The 20312-nt window shown below is 31.3% G+C and overlaps 1 protein-coding gene across 3 annotated transcripts in view; it reads right to left on the bottom strand.

Annotated features, from left to right (window-relative positions):
* Cen (cerebellar degeneration-related protein 2-like) overlaps window positions 1-20312 on the bottom strand; it is a 127774-nt gene that overhangs the window by 34959 nt on the left and 72503 nt on the right. Inside the window, exon 1 of one of the 3 annotated variants that reach the window (XM_088231953.1) lies at window positions 1339-2217. The exons of the other annotated variants lie outside the window; for them this stretch is intronic. Coding sequence (XP_088088079.1) covers window positions 1339-1450 — 112 coding nt within the window. The 5' untranslated portion in view covers window positions 1451-2217. Of the gene's footprint in view, window positions 1-1338; window positions 2218-20312 lie in introns of those variants that run through there. 3 annotated transcript variants of the gene reach the window in all.

The following is a 20312-nucleotide window of genomic DNA, read 5'->3' as shown; positions in this document are numbered from 1 at the left end:
GAATTTTTTTTTATTTAGTTGTACAAAACATACGACAGCCATTATATCGGAACTGCAACGTCCAAGATGACTTAGTTTTGCACTGGTGTAGCGATTATGATGATTGAGCTAATAAAGAGGTCAAATAAATCATGCAAAAACTTGAGTACATAATGGGGTTTGTTGCACTGAGGTCCGTGCGTTTATTATTTTGTGAAGTTTTATATTTTTACTTTACTTTACATATTATTTGCCGCACATACATAAGTCAAGATAGTTTCTGAATTTATATAATATTTCCTGGTGTGAGCGGCATTGTTGTATAATCTCGCGTGATAAAATTGCAAAAAAGTCGTTACTGATTATCAAATATTCAGATTCTGTACGAATTTATAACTGGCCTTACATATTTTGCAGTGTTTAGAATTTATGTTTGACGTTTACGTTCCGCGACGCTGCATTAATATTATGTTGGATTTTTTATGCTTCATAAAAACCGTTCATTAATTTCAAATATCCATAAACGATATATATTTTTAAAATAAAGTTTATTGATAAGTAAATATAAAAAAAAAATATTTTATAAAATTATTTTTTTATACCACCCATAAAATATTATATTTTCTGCTTAAAAATAACTTTTTTCAGACTTTCCTTTATTCGTTGAAAAAAATAATTAAAATTCATTATACCTAATAAAATTAACTTAGGTATGCATAAATGAACAATTAAGCTTAAATTTTATTGAACTAAATAAAGGAAAATGTCACAAAAATTTATGTGATTTAAAATGCTTGTATTTCTTTTCAAAAACAAAAAAATAAGATTTTGTTTCAGCCATTTTCATTTCCGAATTTATTATCTTTAAAGCATAACAATAAATTTTATTTCAATACCTGGTCTGTATATGAAAATCGTCGCCCCAAAGTTTAGTCAAAATTTAAAATGGCGTAATCTGCCGGTCGAAAAAAAAAATTTTTTTGAGTACCGATTTATAAAATTAAAACAGCCCTTAGTTAAAAATGCCAACGAAACCTATTTACTGATTTATTTGACTTATTTTAATTAGGTAATTAATAAAAAGGCGCTCCTTGAAAATCTCAATGTGTGTACATTTCGGTGATATCATTAATTACTATTCAAGTAATTCCAAGGTCTTGTCGATTTTAAATGCATTGAATTAAAAATACCTTAATTAATTTTAGATTTTTCAAGGTAGGAATGCGTATTTATACATAAGTGCATTCAATGAATACTGCATATTGCCTTCTAAAAATATATAAGTTAACCGGTAAGGGAATTTATTTTAACTGTACTTTCTTCCATTGTTACCGGGACAGATTAAAATTTAAATATTACCTTCCGGTCCTCTGAGACATTCCAGCTCCATACTATAATCCCACAAGTCCAGGGAATTGAGACCATTCAGATCCCAGGAATCTAACGACTCCGGCTCCTGATCACTACTCATTTTCACTGAATTTATCGAACAGAGTTACAAACAATAAAAACAAATTCGGCTTATATCTGGCTCCCCAATATTTCCGAGTGGTACAAGTTGACACCGTTTAAATAAAAGTTCAATCAAGAGCCATGCTCCTATTTAGCTTTAATTCGTATTAAATTATTGATCCAACAGTTAAAACCATGTAAAATAAGAGCCGTCTAGATCCGATTGAGAAGAATTAAAACATAATATAAGTATCGACTGCGAATAATTAAATAGGAAACTTTTAACCGCATTTTATATTCAAACAGTTCCCACGGTTGCACTGCTCCGGTATCAAATAAGGTATTGCGATATTGTCTTTGCGTGTGTTTTGTAAACTGCATTTGACGTTGTTATTTCTCTCGAATAAATACAGAGTTTCAGTACTGTTCTGAGATTATTGTGGTAATCACACAGTGCGTACGCTCGCTGTAATAAACGATCAGAATCGCGGCGGTAAAAGCATCGATCTCGGCGCCGCGCGGGGCCAACTGAAAACGAAAAAATACCGAAAAAGTTTAAGTGTGTACCGGAAAAGCGGCGCGTGGAATCGCTACATGGCGGGAACACGCGCGGGCACCGGCCGCTTCAGGCTGCGGGTTACTAGCAACTGGCGGATGGCGGACGGACAGAGTAATGGCGACCAGTGTGGAAACTGGAGATAATAACTGAGAAATATAAGCGGGGAGCACGGTAATAATCTAAACAGACAGACGTGACTGCACGGCGGTATACGCGTTCTTAAATATAACAGTTTTGCAGAAAGGAGTTTTGGTTCCATTTCACATTATTCATCAAAAACTGACTAGTCTGGGCCTTTTACTCAGTTGTCAGATTTATTTATAGCAAGAATGACTATAAATAACAGGTGCTCAGTTGAACGAGCGGATAGTGTTATCAATCCCAGTAGTGAGGTGGTTAGTAGGTTCGTAGAACGCAGGTACCCGGCAGTCACCATTTAATGACAACTTTCTATGCATTTACCAGTTTTCATGGCTCGTTTGTGACCATTAGTTTCTATTGTGTCCACTTAATCGATTCATTACTGCATATACGACAAAATGACACTTTTTTTCACACCATAATGGAGAATGAGATTAATTAATATGGACCCGAGTCTTGTCGATACGGCGCCGTGATATGTAAAGTCACGAATAAATTATTGCAAAAAATAATGTATTATGTACTTACGTATACGAGTATTTTTCAAATAAGTATTCGTTTTGTAAAGTATGTACATTTTAGATATGTCTAATAATAAAATATTATATTATTGTACCTACATTGATAGTTGTGTGTATCAGTTTATATATTTAACATGATAGCTTAGTTGTAATTATTTATAAGTACTAAATAAGCATACGTCTACGGTAACCAGTTACCATATAAATATTATATTCAGCCCTTGTATATTTTGCGAATAATAAAATAAATAAATACATAGTTTTAACTCTATCCTATGAATATGTGTATAGTGTATTAACATACATATAGGCCTCGTGGTGTAATTGACAGCACGTTTGACTACCATGCAAGAGGTCTCGGGTTTGATTCCCGACATGGTTGATATAAAATATTTATTTAAAAGGGTGTTTTCACAGTAGAATATTTCATAGTCCTTGGACTGGCACCTGAAGCGTAGGACTGATCATTTTACCTTCATGTAACAAAAATGATCAAGAGACGCTGCGATTGGTGCACAATGCTGTGCCATATGCACCATTAGGTGCGGAAAGAGAATAATGATGATGATGAACATACGTATTATATTACGATCACTATTTTAACTTTTTTTTATATGTAAATATTTATATATTTTGAGGTGCAACTGGCCCTCAGATCGTTAAACATACTTAAAACATAATATTTTGCTTTCATCTTCAGAATATAAATATGCTGGACGTGATTTTTCTACAAACTTACAGCATGAGAATTAACTTTGTATATTACGAGGCAAAACAGTTAAAAATTTTGGGAATTCCCAAAGAAATTAAAAAATCTAATAATTAATTAATTAATATTATACACATTCATATATCGTAGTGTTTTTATTTTATTTAAAATAGTTTCAAACACCTCTAACAGTTTATTATAATGTCACAAAATAACTGTAAAAATACTTTGCCGTAAGCAGTAGCGAACAGTGATTTATTTCATAGGTAATCTTCAAAAAAATGATAATTCATTTGAACCTACATATAAGTACGTAATATATAAGTAATATAATTGTAAATGGCAATTTTTTGTGTGGTTCTGTGGAAATCAACTCATACAACAATTATAATTAACTTCGAGATATACCTATGTAGCTTTATTATACATTATTTTAATGCAACACCTCTACAAAAGTTTACGAAAAAATATCACAATGATATTCCGCAGATATTTCCATTATGATTAAAATGTCAACACTCCGCAATGGCCGATTCCTGTTAAAATGAATAATGCCAAAAATACCACTTCGATCGCTACATGTCCTCTGTGATACATAATATGTCAATGGTATCCAATCAAAGAAAAATAATCCTTCAGAAATAATGTTCGAAGTACTAGTTTCCAAATAGAGAATCTTCAAATAATATGTGTAATCTGATGTAATCGGCTAGTTTCATCGTTCACTGAGAACGGGCTGGGCGCTGGGCGCACTTAATATATTTTTTTGTAGGAAGATATAAACGGCGGTGGTGACAAAAAAAATATTTTTTTTTTCCCATTAACATAGTTAGTATAAAATATTATTAAGAAAGTCAAACATAATGGTAAGCTGGGCATAATCACTTATTTGGACAATTCGCCCCTGCCATCTAGTTCTAATTCGTAGAGGCGCAAACTTGAATAATATTTTTGCCATTGCTTAAAGGTATAGGTTACACGATAGACACACTATTATACATTTATGATTACCAAGTACCTACATAAAAAAAAACGTCGATGTTGGCAAAATAAATAACATCACGATTGCAGGTTTAGGTGAATTATCATTATTATTATAAAAAATGTAATTGGAAAACGAAATTGCGCTGCGCGCAGCGGCTTGGTGTCTATAAAAGAACTCATAATAGCTTTTAGATTAATTTTACATTATGGAATCTTATCAATTTTGAATAAAGTGTTTCTACGAGCTTTTTTTGCTCTCAAAAACTATCAATGTTCTGCTATCGTCAGCCTCTGTAACAGAATACGCATTTTTATTATTGGGTAATATTATTATAACTGACGTTCGTCAATCAGATTTTAAGAATCTGTTTAAATCCAATAAAATTTAAAAAATATAAAATAAATTAAAACACTAAGAAATTGATTATTGTATTACATTTTTCAGATGTTCTCGGACTGGTTTCAATTTAATATTGTGTGAAAACTTGCGTACACTATTTTATGTTGTAGTGGCATTAAAACTTCTCAGTACAATGAACAACCTTTACACTTCATACCTTGTTGAACTTTGTAATATAAAAAGGTTCTCGGCATGACACTATTAAAATAACCTACGATTTCAATTAGAAATTAACGGTGGAATATGTTTACAAGTCACGTAGTTACCTATACATTGCAGAATAAAATCATTCATTACGTTATTTTTATTGAAATATGTAAGTGACCAACTAAAACAACCCAATGACAGGTAAATACCGAGAATTACTTTATGTCTTATTGTTAATTAATTTTTGTTAACATATCTGTATGTTAAAACCGGATTGTTATTTGAACTCTAAATCATTCGAAGTAACTTTTGAAATACTCGTATTTACAATATAAACGCTTTTATTATTTTTTTCATCCATTTTGGGAAATCTCTGCCGTACAATTAAATGCTTTTATTTTTGCTGCGCATAAGAAAACATTAATAATATACAATTTCCCGTTGCACTGTACCTTTTCATTGAATGAGGAACTAGCATTCAGAATTCAGCCCTACGGGAAATCGGATACAATTATATCATGCGCGGTAAAAATTAGAGCATTAAATAATACGGCAAAGTTTCTTGAAAACATACGAAAAAAAATATTTCAAGAAAACCTAACTACTTTGAACGACGTCAGTAGTTCATATGAATAAACCAATGATATGAGAGCTATGGACGATTTCCGGTCTGTTTGCCGTTTCTGGGCCAATAGGAAGAGCTGAATGAAAATAAGCGGAAATAAACCTCTGACGTCACACGCAGAGTTATTTCAGAAAAAGAAACCTTGAAAAATCGTAGCGCTGAAAATACGATTTATAAAAATTGAAAAAATTTTTTTTTGGCTTAATTAAAAAATTGAATGAAAGTACTGAACTTCCTTATTATGATATTTTTTAAAACAGTAGTTTAAAGAAAAATAGGATAAGATTTTCTGTTACTGAGTTGTGGAATATTTCCGGTTTACTTACCGTCAACGGACCAATTGGCAGAACTGACCGGGAATAAGCAGAAGAGAACTTAAGACGTCACACGCGGAATAATTTCAGAAATACGAAACTTAAAAAATCATAGCTCTGGTAATTTTTAATTTTTAATTTTATTGAAATAAACGGCCTTTCGTGCTCTTCACATATTAGTTGCATATACAATAAAATACATACATGTAAGTGGAATTAGCGGCCTTCGTGGTGTAGTGGTCAAGACACTTGACTCACACACGGAAGGTTCCGGAATTAATTCCCGGTGAGAAGAAAAAAAATAAATGTGATTTTTCTCAAGCCTGGGTGTTCTGTGATGTAATTCGCCAACGTAATTGGGCCTCCTGGCCTGTTGTGGTGCAAAAAAAAACTACAAAAAAAATAATTAAAATACAGCATTTAAAACAAGTTATTACTAAACAGTTATTTACAAATTAAGTAATATATTTACAAAGTACAAAAAAGACAAACAGTTTAAAAATTATGTTACCAGTTTTAAAAATACTTAAAAAATAAAATATTTGGTCATAGAAATATTTTGAACCTATAAAAAAAACTTAGAAAGCAACACATATTAATGAAAAAAAAATAAAACAATTTTTAATAACACTAAACGATAAACTTTTTTTTTTTAATTACACGTATTATTATTTAAAACTACTACTTAGGTAACTAGTATAAATATACAAACTAATAAAAAAAATGATAAGGAGAAATATTTTGTAATTTTAAATAAAATCAAGAAAAAAAAACATTAATAAAGAAATTTTAACAACTTTGAAGAATGCTTAATGATAAAAAAAGTACTTATTACCTAGAGCTAGATAATACGAAACATATAAAAAAATTTTAATTGGATTGGTTATTAACAAATATATATATTTGATTGGATCAGGGGTTTTAAATTTGAACCTCACTTCGCTAAAGCTAGGGTTTCCTAGGACAGCGGTGCCCGTATCTTTACGGCCGTAGTGAACGGTGATGCGGTGGACAGCCGTCGTAGAGGTTGCTAGAGAGTGGTTTTATTTTTAAACGGTGTTATCAACACCGTTTTCCTAGGAAACAACTCTCTAGTCACCGTTACGACGGCTGTCCACCGCATCACCGTTCACTACGGCCGTAAAGATACGGGCACCGCTGTCCTAGGAAACCCTAGCTTAAAACTAAATTCCCAATACCAGTTATTTCCGACCGCTTGTATAAATGTCCCCAAAATTGAAATATCTGGTTAAATAATGAGAACGAAAATATTGCTTTTTAAAAATAAAATAAAAATGTTGGTTGCGCAGTAGAAATATTTAGAATATTTCACTTTATTCTTACTAAACAGTACTTAGCATTAAGCTTTCAGGAAACGACAGATACCGTAACATCGTAACGACCCAGATATATTTATCCGGAAAATTACTGCCTTACTCAAATTTCTACAGCTATCTATCCAATGCCCTGTGGCTTGGACTGGATATATTATTACTTGATCAGGGATATCAACTATGTTCAATGATATTATCAATAACATTAAACATCGTGATGATGAGATTCATCGGTTGAAATCATCGCAGTTAGAACTGTATCGATGCTATTCCCGATTCGCGACACACTATATTATAATCTGTATCAAATACAACAACGAATAAACGTGTAAAACGTAACTAAGGGCCATCGAGGTTAACTTAAAATTTCAAGCAACGTCTCATTGCTTCAAATATTGTATAAGTAAACATTTCGCGTTTGAATATGACTAAAATAATATCATTGGCGTATTCAATTATTTCATTTAACATTCAATACTACAGATTAAAATAATTGTAATGTTATACAAATATCAATATTGTCAATTAATTGCATAGTAATAAAGATAAAAATATTTTGATAAATAATTCAGGTGTTTACCAATTAAAATGCAATTCTTGTCCTTCAGTTTACGTCGGAAGCACATAATTTTTTTTTGATATTCGTGTGAAAAAATGTATGAGGTGTCATCACAATAACAATTTCTCCGAATTCGCAAACTACATAATAAATTTAAATCATAACTTTAATAAAGATACATGAGTACATATCAATAACAAAGGGTTAAACGTTAATAATATAGAAATATTTCACATTAAGAAAACTTTAAAAAATAATGTTCTTTTGACCAATAATCAAACACCCTTTCAATATAGCCTATTGTACGATGTTCCATTGTAATGGTCACCCTATGCCTATTAAACTCACACCCCTCCCTTCATCCCCTCCGTATTTTTTCATCAGTGCATCTAAGGATTGCTTAATAAAATGCATGTCGTGCTGGTTTTATATTCTTGTGCAACAACTATGGTGAAGGTTAAACAACTGAATAAACAACTGAAGTGGGTTTTGCATGTTAGTTTAGTCGGTGTCCTGATGAAGAGATAAGTATGTCTCGAAGCCGGTAGACATAGAAAAGTCGGTAAGTGGTTAAATACAAATATTTGGTAACATTTAGTAAAATGTTTGACCACAAACGTAATGCTTTAAATATTAATAATCAATTTTTAGCATACGAGCAATTCCTGCTTTGTACATCATCAAATTATCAAATTATTCCAATTTTATCTCAAAAGATTACATTTCAATTGCTTAAGTGGATATCATCAATAACAATAAAAATCACGAAACATTTTCTGAATTAAAATCATTAATTTTATGTACAGCGTATGATTTATATTATAAGTAAATGATACATTACAAATATTAATTAAAATAAATAACAATATTAAAACTATTTGTATTTTACCTGGAAATCATCACCGTGAATGGGATTTTTCGTGTAATATCATTTGTCATATTTCTAAGTAGTGTTTTTCTGTATTTTATATATGTACGAGTATATCGTATCAAAATAAAATAATACCAAAACAGCTGTAGTAAAATAAAATTCATAACTTTAAAATATAAAAATAGAATTAAAAAAACTGAGCTATTTGCATTTGAATGACGAATGAATGCACTACTTTATTGCACAACACAACTCTGCATTCCTTCGTCTTTATAAATGCGTTATCGTTCGTAAAAATACAGCCGTCTAGTTTCGTATCAGAGATAATAAATGCACTTACAAAATAACAACATTCATTTTGAATGTGAGAATTTAATAACAAGAGTGATCTATTTGCGTGAACGTTGATTACTTAGAATAATTTGCGGACTCGTTTTCTGTATATTTCTATACCTGTAATGCATTCTCTGCAATTATATATAACACATTCTGTAACAATCAACCAACGCCAACGTCAACGCCTACGGTCTCATTAATTCATTTATTATGCTTGTTCTAAATGTCCTGACAACGTTGTAATAAATTTCATATGAAATTTAATCGAACTTTATTTCAATAATTTTGAAAATAAACCCGGAAAATATAATATGGTTTAATACCGTTTACAATAATGTCGTAAATATGTATGTACACAATAATCACTCGTACAGTAGAACTTCAATTATCCGAACTCCGACTATCCGAATCGCTATCAGAAAAAAAAATAAGATGGAAACGTACTGCAATTAGTAAAATAACGACTTGGCTGCCTGAAAACGGATGATGACGGTCAAACACCTTACTTTGACCGAGATGTTTAGCAAGCAATGACTTTCATTTACAATACTGTACTAATGTACAGCACTTGTAACTACGCTTAACATGTAGAAGTGTTGCCTTTTCATTTAATTATTTAAAAGTTAAATTTTCACTTTCATTTTCAACATACATATGATTGAATTAAAATAGACACGTTGATCAAATTAAAATGCAAAAAAAGCACGTGGTGGTAATTTTTATAAATAAAAATTTTCAACATTATCAAGCTAAAAATATTTTTTATAAACCGCATTTTAGTTAACATTTTAATCATTTAAGGCTAAAAACTTGATGTTTCTGCATATGTAGGTATTTAATTTGCAACCTTCCAGTTGTCGTAGTGAAAAAAGAGTACGATACACTTATAGCTAATTGAATGCTGATTATTCATTATTAAAACACGACAAAATGTGGGTTGCGGCGGTTAAGCTTCTGCATGGCAGTTTGAAACACCGGCATTTCTCATGCCCAACCCGGCTATCTTCCGCAGAGAGCATGTAGGCAATTTGTGGATATCACAAAATATGATTCATTAGGTAGCGGGCATAGGATTAATCGAATAATTCAACATTTAACATCAAATATACAAACATACTTCACGAAACACAAATATCAATTTTGAAAACTTGTGGTGTGATCATTTGCCGTGTTGCCGCAAAGACAAAAACTGGTTGCTTTATAATAGAAAACTTGTTACGACTTATTCTCAACACATCAAACATAATATGTATTTTCTCACGTATCCATAAAAGCAAACTAAAGGTGCAAGGGGCTAACGTAATTTACAACATTTGGGTCATTGTTGTACCTACAAAAATACTTTGAACGTCGAAAACATTCCGATAGTAAAATTTTCATAACAGTTATCTTATCTTCGAAAATCGTACGAGACCACCACGAAATAAGACAATCATAATAAATCATTTAAACAAAACAATACCCGCCTCGCGATTATAAACGAATTTCGTAAATTCGATATGTCAACTTTATTTTACATAAAAAATTAGAAAATCTGTCTCTATGTCGCATTTATTTATGTGTATACTTTTTGACTAATAAGTTAAGCCAGTATTTTATGACTTATTGTCTTTATACAGTATGCTTTTGACATCAAAATTATTAAAATGTATCTGTATGGTCATAATTTATTTTCAGACGCGGATGTTTAATCACACTTCCACCTGGGGAGTATTTACTATTCTATGATTAAACGTCAAATAAATATGAACATGTGAAATCAAACATGATGATTTTCAACAATGTTTAAAGACAGGTTGGTTTCCACCCTAGGGAGTTATTTAGATCTAAATTTGTTGAAACAGACTCCCTAGAAAGGAAATCCAGCCAGTTTGGAAACACTCAAAACATTGTTGAATTAACTAACTGGTAAAAAAAGAAGTGTGAAAAGTGGAAAATTGTTTTCAGGCGTAGCCTAGTGAGTGAATTGGTTCAGCCGGATGAATCTCACCAACACGATAAAGGTTTCGGCTATTTTACTTTACAAATGTCAACAAATTGAAAAGTTGAAGAAATGTGGATGTTTAAACATGGGCAGAATGGTGAATGTTACGCAGTGTGTAAAGTGGCCACTGTAAACCAGTCAATGACAGGTAATAAAATAAGCCCTGTAAATTTCTAACCTTCCTTATTCCCTTCTTTAAAATCTTTTCCCTCTCTGTTGCAACAAATGTACATGATGATTTTCATTTAAAACATTATTACAACCCTAAGCGTTACCTAAAACACGTTATTTGGTAGAATTGACCAAACCGCATTTATCGATAATTCGACATTATTTCATCAGTGTGGCCATTATATGAAGCAAAGCATAAAATCCCCAGATTAACTATTTTCTAAGGGGTACAGATGATTCAGAATATTTATTTATTTAACTTTTTGTGCACAATGTTAGTCATACATCGGCGGGCTTATTGCCAAATAGAAATTTCTTCCAACCAACCAGTAAAATAACAATTTTATTTTTGTAATTCAAGTTTAAAATATATTTAATAGAAAATAAAGATAAAAAAATATAAATAAATGAATGTGTGTATAAATAACCTTAAAAAAAATACCATTATTCAATGAAAACAACGGAAAAAAGAGGAAAGAAGAAAGGAGGAGAGATAGATGTTCATCCATTAGTACTCCTAGAAAACGACCCCTGAAATACGAGTATGTACAACATTTAATATTACGTGATTTAAATTTTTATCCAAAAAGTTTTTACAGTTAAATATAATTATCATTGTTTCAGTCAGTATTTGGATATAATCAAAATCATCATTTCCTTTCCGCACCTAATGTTGTATGGGGCACTGAATCGGTACATCAATAGCAGTGTAACGTGATCATTTTTGTTACTTTGCATGGGGGACAAACGCGCTGACTACTACACCTCGAGGCTGACAAATATTTGGATATAATACGTATGCATTATTGACGAATTGCCTTTTTACTACGTAAAAATATTTTATTGTAGTTGTATGAGAATATTGATGATAGTATTTTATTACCTTCGATATACGACTAGGAAGTACAGAGTTTAAAGTAACGTTACCAAAATATGATAATGACAATACGAGTTGGATTCGAGACGCAATAAAGTGAGTACCGACAATCGAAATCAAGGTTCAATATCACAGTAGTATGGTGACTGCCTTATTGGCTGCAATCGATTGCATACCTAAATGTTTATTAATAATAACTACAAGCCGTCAGAGTTATATGGCACGAATGCGACAGGAAACGTGTGCATTGCCAAACTTTTAACATTTGGCAAGAAGATGTTCTATGTCGGACAATGACCTATTCAATTATACGTTGTGGTTGTGCAACACTTGTTTCTTGTCGAGGTAAGTCGAGGCTTAGTGGTTCTCGGTACTGTGATACATAAGAGTACTTACTGCATACATAGATCTTGCGATCAATCAAGCTGAACAACCTTGCTATAAAATACAAGACAAGAGTGTGCAAATTAAAAGACTCGTTTATTCAACACTTTCGCTTGACAAAACTTATACAAAAGTGGAAATTACATTGATAGAGACAAAAACTTCTTTAAAAAGTTGAATTAAAAGAACAACATCCGTATTTTACGTTTATTCATAAAACATTTTTACTATTCATTTTAAATGAGAAATTTCAACCCTGCGGGGCATTGGATACAATAAATGTTTTCTTGCGCGCGGTAAAAATTAGAGCATTAAATTGTACGGCAAAATTTCTTGAAAATGTACGAAAAAAATAATAAAAAAATATTTCAATAAAAACGAACAACTTTTAACGACGCTGACGTCACTAATTCATATGAATCAACCAATGATAAGAGAGCTGTGAAAGATATCCGGTTTACTTACCGCCCAAGGACCTATCTGCAGAACTGACCGACGATAAGAACCTCTGTCTAAATTTATTTCAACAGAGTGGATAAACATTTTTGAGAAGAGAATACGAAAGTCTAGGCATTTGCAGGGCTTATGCCGTCATTGGCTGGTTTCAGTGGCCACTTTACAAACTGCGTAACATTCACCATTCTGCCCATGTTTAAACATCCACATTTCCTCAACTCTTCCATCTATTGACTTTTGTGATAAAGGTTTCAGCTCTTTTACTTCACAAAAGTCAACAGATGGAAGAGTTGAGGAAATCTGGGTGTTCGAACATGGGCAAAATGGTGAATGTTACACAGTGTGTAAAGTGGCCACTTAACATACTTCCATATTCCCTTCTCAAAAATGTTTTCTCTCTCTGTTGAAATAAACTTAAATATGAATAACTCCCTAGGGAGGAAATCCAGCCAGTCTGCAAGCATTTGGACATACTCAAACATTGTTAAGAACCTCTGTCGTTACATGCGGAGTAATTTCAGAAGTACAAAACTCAAAAAATCATAGCGCTGATAATACTATATATAAAAATGAAAAAAATAATTTTGGCTTAGTTTAATAGTCTAAAATAATATTTAAAAAACACGGAACTTTCTCATTGCAACGTAATACGATTAAGATTTGGTTACATGTACATATTATTAATATTTAAAACTGTTGCTGTGTTAACTTTGTGGTCAAATATTTTACTAAATGTTATTAAATATTTGTATATAACCACTTACCGACTTTTCTATGTCTACCGGTTTCGAGACGTACCTGTCTCTCCGTACACCCTAGCCATTGTTGCACAAAAATATAAAACTGACATTCCGATTTAAAACCACATGCTTTAAGTAGGCAACTCTTACATGCACTGATTAAAATTTATAAAAATGTTTTTTTTAAAGGAATATCCCGCTAAGCCTTTATTTTGAGGCTTGTCAGCAGGTTGGATAGGGGGGATATGGAAGGAGGTAATGAAAAATACGCCACAACACCCAGACCAATTAAGAAAAAAAATTCTTGGAATTTCTTCTTGCAACTGGCGGGAATCGAACCCGCAACGCCAGTTTCACAGTTGGCCGTCTAACCAACTGCGCCACGGCGCCTGTCATGTTGATGTTGTGGGAGAAATAATTAAGTAAGTAGAGGGGGCAGGGGTATTGTATGTTAGTTTAAATGGTGTCCTGACGAAGAGACGGGTACGTCTCAAAACCGGTAGACATAGAAAAGTGGTTATATACAAATATTTAATAAGATTTAGCAGATTTTTTTTAGGGCAGATATTATATGTATTAAAAAGTGTTATATTTTTCTTACTAAAATCGAACACCGCACCGGTTCGAGTCTACTAATTTTGTCAATTGATTATTATGGTTTTTCACTCAAATCGGAGTTTGATTTCAATTTTTATATTAAGATTATAGTAATATAGAGTTCTACAAAATAAACGCCAATTCAATAAATATAATAAAAAGTATGATATGGGTGTGTTTTATATATGAAATAAAATATGCTTGACACTCCGAAACGTGACTGTTGGCAGATGGAGTGCTACATTTACAAAAAAGTGAATAATACAGATAGGCTTAATATATATATCGACGTTGGTAAGGAAAAACCTACTAAGCGACATGTAGCAAGTTACAGAGGAGCAAGTAAAAGTTTTTTTTAATTAATAAAAAATCTCATACTCTAAATTGTATTTATGTTATGTAGGAATCACGCCAAAACAATAGATATACATATATGAGATATTTTTATTGATAAAAAAATGTATAAAAAACCTTTCATGAGCTTTTCTGTAAAGTTGCTACATGTCGCTTTGTAACCTTTCGTTTAATTTTTTTTTAAATCGATATATTTAAAATATTTTAATATTTAAAATATTTTAATATTTAAAATATTTTTATTGATTGTTTTTTATTTATTTATTTTACTAACATAAACGGCCAATCTGTCTTCTACAAAAATTTATAATACTAACTTATTTGGCTTAATATATATTTTTTTTAAACATAAATTTCCTTATACCAAAGATTTATCAGAAGAAATTAAACCTAAAAATTATAGAAGATTTATATTTAAAAAAATAACCTAAAAATTATACAACATATTCAGTAGAAATATTAAATAATTCAAGAATAAATGTAAAAAACAAAATTAAATAATAAAACATGCTACAGTAATACAACAAGAAAATCATAAGTACTGTTTCATACAGCTGGGCAAAGTGAACAAAAAACTGTATATATTATAAAATGCAAAAAACTGTATATATTTTGTTAGATAATTTAGTAAAACTGAGAGTAGGTACATTATTATCCATTTTTCGCAATGTAAAATATTTCAGGTAGTTATATTCGTTAAATAAACTCGTAAAAAAAAATCGAAATATAAAAAAAAATTAATGCTTTCTTTACGCTTTTTAAATTCTGTCCTCATAATGTTTTTATGGAGAATGTAACCTTACACCGTATTTCACTCGAGTACCTGGTTAGTTTAGTTCATCAGCTGAGCGGAGTTCCTGAGTGTAACTGAAGACAGAGTGAATCATAAACCAGTTCCTACCAGCAATATGCGAGTACTGCTAGAGACAAACTAATTTGGTAACCCTAAGTGTAATGGATATTGGTCGTGGCCAGATATTTTCTTTCAACTCTCTTTTATTTTTACTACCAACACAATACACAATGCGAGTGACTACAAACGAGTAAGGCTATTTTTAGACAGAATACAAGGTTTGTGTACACAAAATATATTATTTTTCACGTAAAATACATTCGGAAACAAAAGTAGAGCAGCATGTGAGATATTTTTATACGAAACAATGATGTTTTTTTGTATATGTTGCCAAACTATATCGAAAAAAAACATGTAGAAAACATATCGCACCCCTAGGAAGTATACTGTTTTAAGACCTAATATAGCGGTTTTAAGTTACGAATGCAGTATAACCACTTTTTTTCTTATAATTATACGTATCTCTACAAAAATTGTAGAGATAAAATATAACACGTGGTTACAAACTTCAGTATTCTTTGAAATCAATCGAGTAAAATATCGAGGTGAACACTACAGTAATTATGATGCTACAGTGTTCTCTTCACATTTTTACAGTCAAATGAGCGAATACCACAAAAAAATTGAGTATAAAAAAAATATCGCTTTTTGTTACATTTTAAAAGTAATAAAGGTCTATGAAATACTGACAGCATAAAAAATACTTTTAAATTTGTAATTTTGAATTCCCGAAAAACGGTCATTTCATTGGCCACGCCCCTTATACGTCACTATTCATGTTTATTTGTTCGTTGCCATTGAAATTTGAGTAGAACAAATTCACGAATATTGACGTCACAACAACCAAGGTCAAACACGTCGCATTTTTTTACAAACTCATTTTTATTGAATTTCTTTTTTTACATTTATGCATAAAATTTTTCTCCACAATATCCATATTGTATTGATTTTGAAAATAAAATTAATTATTCTCAATCCATTAATATATTTTTATCGGTATTTGTGAATACTATGGTATGTGATATTTCCCTATTGTAATATAGTCAATATACGTTAAATTACGAGCATACAATTTTAAGGTTTGATTTTGTAATCCTGCAAAATTGTCGATTTAGACATACCACAGTGTACTTTCGGGGTACGATTGGAATACTGCCGTCAGCGTCATAAACAAAAGAGGCAGTTATTTGCAAAAGTCGTATTTTGAGACACTTTTTAGTATTTATCAATTTCATGAAAATTTTAAAAACTAAAAATAATGGAAGGTTTATGCTTATGGATCTCTAGATGTTGTGTTAATGCTTAAAAAACTAAATGAACATTATATAGTTATTTGTTCTAAAATATATTTTTCACTGCTCATTGCAAAATGGTTCGAAATTTCTTACTGAACCTCATATTTAACCCGTTTTGCGTTTTTTGACAAAAAACTGTCTTTTTGCTTATGACGGCAAAATACGTTGTGACAAGTGCAGTAAACTGTACAGTATAATGACCAAAATCTTATGCAGACTTCGAAGGTTAAAGAGATCTAGCCATCACTTTTGTGAGTTCCCTGACATTTCATGATTAGATCGAAACAGTTTGCAGTAGGTCGTTGAAGATGTTGGGATTCGTCTTGCGTGTTGCCAGGGTTTTTGGTAATACACGAGTACTGAGAATTCTTTATAACTCGTTAGTGCGAAGGAGACTCGAGAGTGACTCGATTATTTGGGGACCGTGTGAGTTGAAGTACTCTCTTATGGTGGAGAGGGTTCAGATGACATTTCTCCGGTTTCTCTACATGAGGGAGTGCGAATATTATCCATGGCTTTATCCCACTGAGTTCCTCCAGGGTGTGCTCGGTTACAGCAGTTTAAAGACCAGAAGGAATGTGTATTGAACTATGAATTTCTTTTGAGTGTTGCGTGGTATTATCGACAACCCTAAAATTATTTGGAACATTAGCTTTTATTTTCCGGATAATTTATTACCTAAGAGATCGTTAACATAGACTGTTTCACATTCCAATATACAGGACCAACCTGCCAATGTTTATGCCTGTTGGAAGGGCTATCTCTATGTTGAACAATATTACTTTGGACATTGACATTTTTCACGTCTCTGAGGCAGTTTTTCGTGGATGTTATTCTCTGGATATTATGTGTAAATTTTACATATACCTAATTTTATCTTATTATTTTAATTATTTCTATATGTATAATTTATGATATTCCATTTTATAATGTACATATATATGAATAAATAAAGTTGAAAACAAAATATCCATACATATACAGTGTAGTGTGAAGTGCAGTATATTTAAAAACTATATTAATATTTGTTATTTATTAAACGCAATATTTAACAACTGCATGACTAAATGCAGTGCGTTTTTCTGTTCATATGCAACGCAAATTGTAATATGTAGGACAAATCATTTAAAGTAAAAAATAGTCATAAATCACCTAAAACGTCGAGTAATGTACAGAGTTATTGGACTTCATAGGAGAGTGAAATCGCAACACCAAATTCAATAATCGATTAAAAATAACTTTCGCTTTAATATACTAATTATGTTTAATAAAACGGTCTACACATAAATCAAAATATTTTTGAGCGGCATTTGTGCAGTCTGTAACTATATTCACCAATCCACATCCTAGCATAGAAGACGAGTTTTTAGTTTGAACAGTTTAATAAATACATTTATTAGGCGTCGCGCGTCGGTGTCGCGTCGCCGTCGGTCAGCGTCGCGTGCGTTGCGATAAAAACACATCTTTATTTCTTTGTTTCTGTCATCTGACTCTAAGCGCTTGAGATAAGCAATATTTAAAGTGTTTATTAAACCGATAAAAGACATCTATAATCCAATAATCAGTATGAATGTCTTCATTCGAAATGGGAATACTTTGCCGTGGTGCAATATTTAGTGCAGAGTCGGTTATTTTTTTCGATCGGAACAATAGTAATCAGGTTTTTCAGTAACGGACAAGAAAACCGAGTAGTCGGGCGAGCCGCGCACCTGCCGACAGTTTTGATTGATGACTCATATAAAAACGAATAAAATATTTGCAAAAAAGGTGATTTTTATGTGCGTGTTATATCGCAATTTGATCGATTCATTTAACGTTGATAGACCGAATTAAAACAAATTTGTTTGATGAGTTGAGTTAGGATTTAATTTATTCAGAATTCGATTTAAATCAGGAAATAAAACCTAGAGAAAACATTTATTACATATTTAAAAAAACTTATTTTTACAATACAGTAAGGTAATTTATGGGAAAATAATTTTATTGAAGTATATAAAAGCAATATGTGTATGAAAAAATAAGAATTTGAGTAATATAAAACTACCACAAGATTCTTATAACACGTTCATTATCATGCATTAAGTATTTATACAACACAAAATTGGTATGGCTGATTATCATATCTTGCTCTCTTTTAGTATTTCCGTTGCAACTTCTATTTGCGGTTGAAATCTAATGATTAAAAATACAGTCAGTATCCAAAGTTAGTTTGAATATTTCAATCATAGTAGTTATATCGACTAACTACAGTCTGTGCCTGCCCTAAGGAAGCATCTAATAACCCAACCACAATATCAGAAGAGATGAAACATAACAGCTACCAATCTTTTGTTTTAAATTTAGATGTAATCGCGAGCTTTCTAATTAGTTAAGTAAACGAAGACTCGCCTTGACATTATTACGAGTATTCTATACATAATTATATGTTAATATATTATGTAGTTTACTTGACTCGAGACCGGCGGGCGTTTGTAGACGAAAACAAAATGTCCCTGAATTAAATCTCGGCAATTATTTAGAAACGAAAAAATACGATCTAAACGAGCTAAAATACGTGAATTTATTGCGGAATTGTACCACAATGCCCCTAGAAATATTTATGACAGCTAAACAAAATTCTAATCACATTAATCAATTAACAATATTTTTTTTAATGTATTAGTGAATGTTTATTTAATGCGTAAAAAAACATAAACTTTATTTCCCCCCTCGCCATCGTGCCACGTAAAATAAATTATAAAGGGAAACTCGCAAAAAAACGTATTTATTTATTTATTTAAAAGAAACAAACAGTCGACAATGATATAGTAACATAAAAAAAATACAGTTTAAAGACAGACCAGCAAAGTTTCTAAATAAAAATCATACATATTATTAAATTGTGTTACAATAAAAGGGTGTGTTTATGTGTATTTGTATGAGAATAAGTGTAAATGTGTGTTTATGTGTATTTGTGTAGGAGTAAGTGTTCAGGTGTGTGTAAGTGTGAGCATCATTAAATAGTAAGTGGGATCGTATCGCAGCCAGAAATAAGGAGTCTCAATTTATTTTTAAATAAATTAAGGGGCATGTAAAATATATCAATAGATGAAAAAAAGCATTACAGTTAGAGCAAGAACGAAAGAGGAAAGAGTGTCGTTCATAGTTAGTGCTACAGACTGGCAGATGGAACAAATACTTATTTCTTGTCACGCGAAAGAGGAAATTGAGATTAATTTTGGAGAGTAGGTTAAAAGAGTCTACTTTATTTTATAATAATTTATGTAAATGGCATAATTCAGATACAGTGCGTCTATTTTCAACGGTAAAAAATCCATTTTGTTTGGCAGATTGGATGTAAGTGTATGTAAATTAAAATCACCAAACAATACAAAATAACTAAAAGTTGTAAAGCATAACCTTGATCATATTATTGTTTATTAATGAACGCTTGACTGGACCAATATAAGTTAGAAAGATAAATCACAAAATTTTTGCATAAGTTTAACAAGGAAACGATAACACGACGTGTATGTAGTAGACTGTTATCCATATATGAAACACATAAATTTCAAGAGTAGTAAATAAAAAAATGCACTTTAGACATTTCAAATTTTTATAACCAGTGCATTACATTTTTATATTTTTCGTGGTGTCGGTTGTGTAGTAAACATTTTATTCAATTAAAGTT

The sequence above is a fragment of the Micrasema longulum genome, unplaced genomic scaffold (assembly GCF_059751315.1).
Source record: "Micrasema longulum isolate JH-2025_06_02 unplaced genomic scaffold, ASM5975131v1 h1tg000937l, whole genome shotgun sequence".
In the NCBI taxonomy this organism is placed as follows: domain Eukaryota; kingdom Metazoa; phylum Arthropoda; class Insecta; order Trichoptera; family Brachycentridae; genus Micrasema; species Micrasema longulum.
The sequence above is the reverse complement of the archived record's forward strand: the minus strand, read 5'-3'. Positions and strand labels throughout refer to the sequence as shown.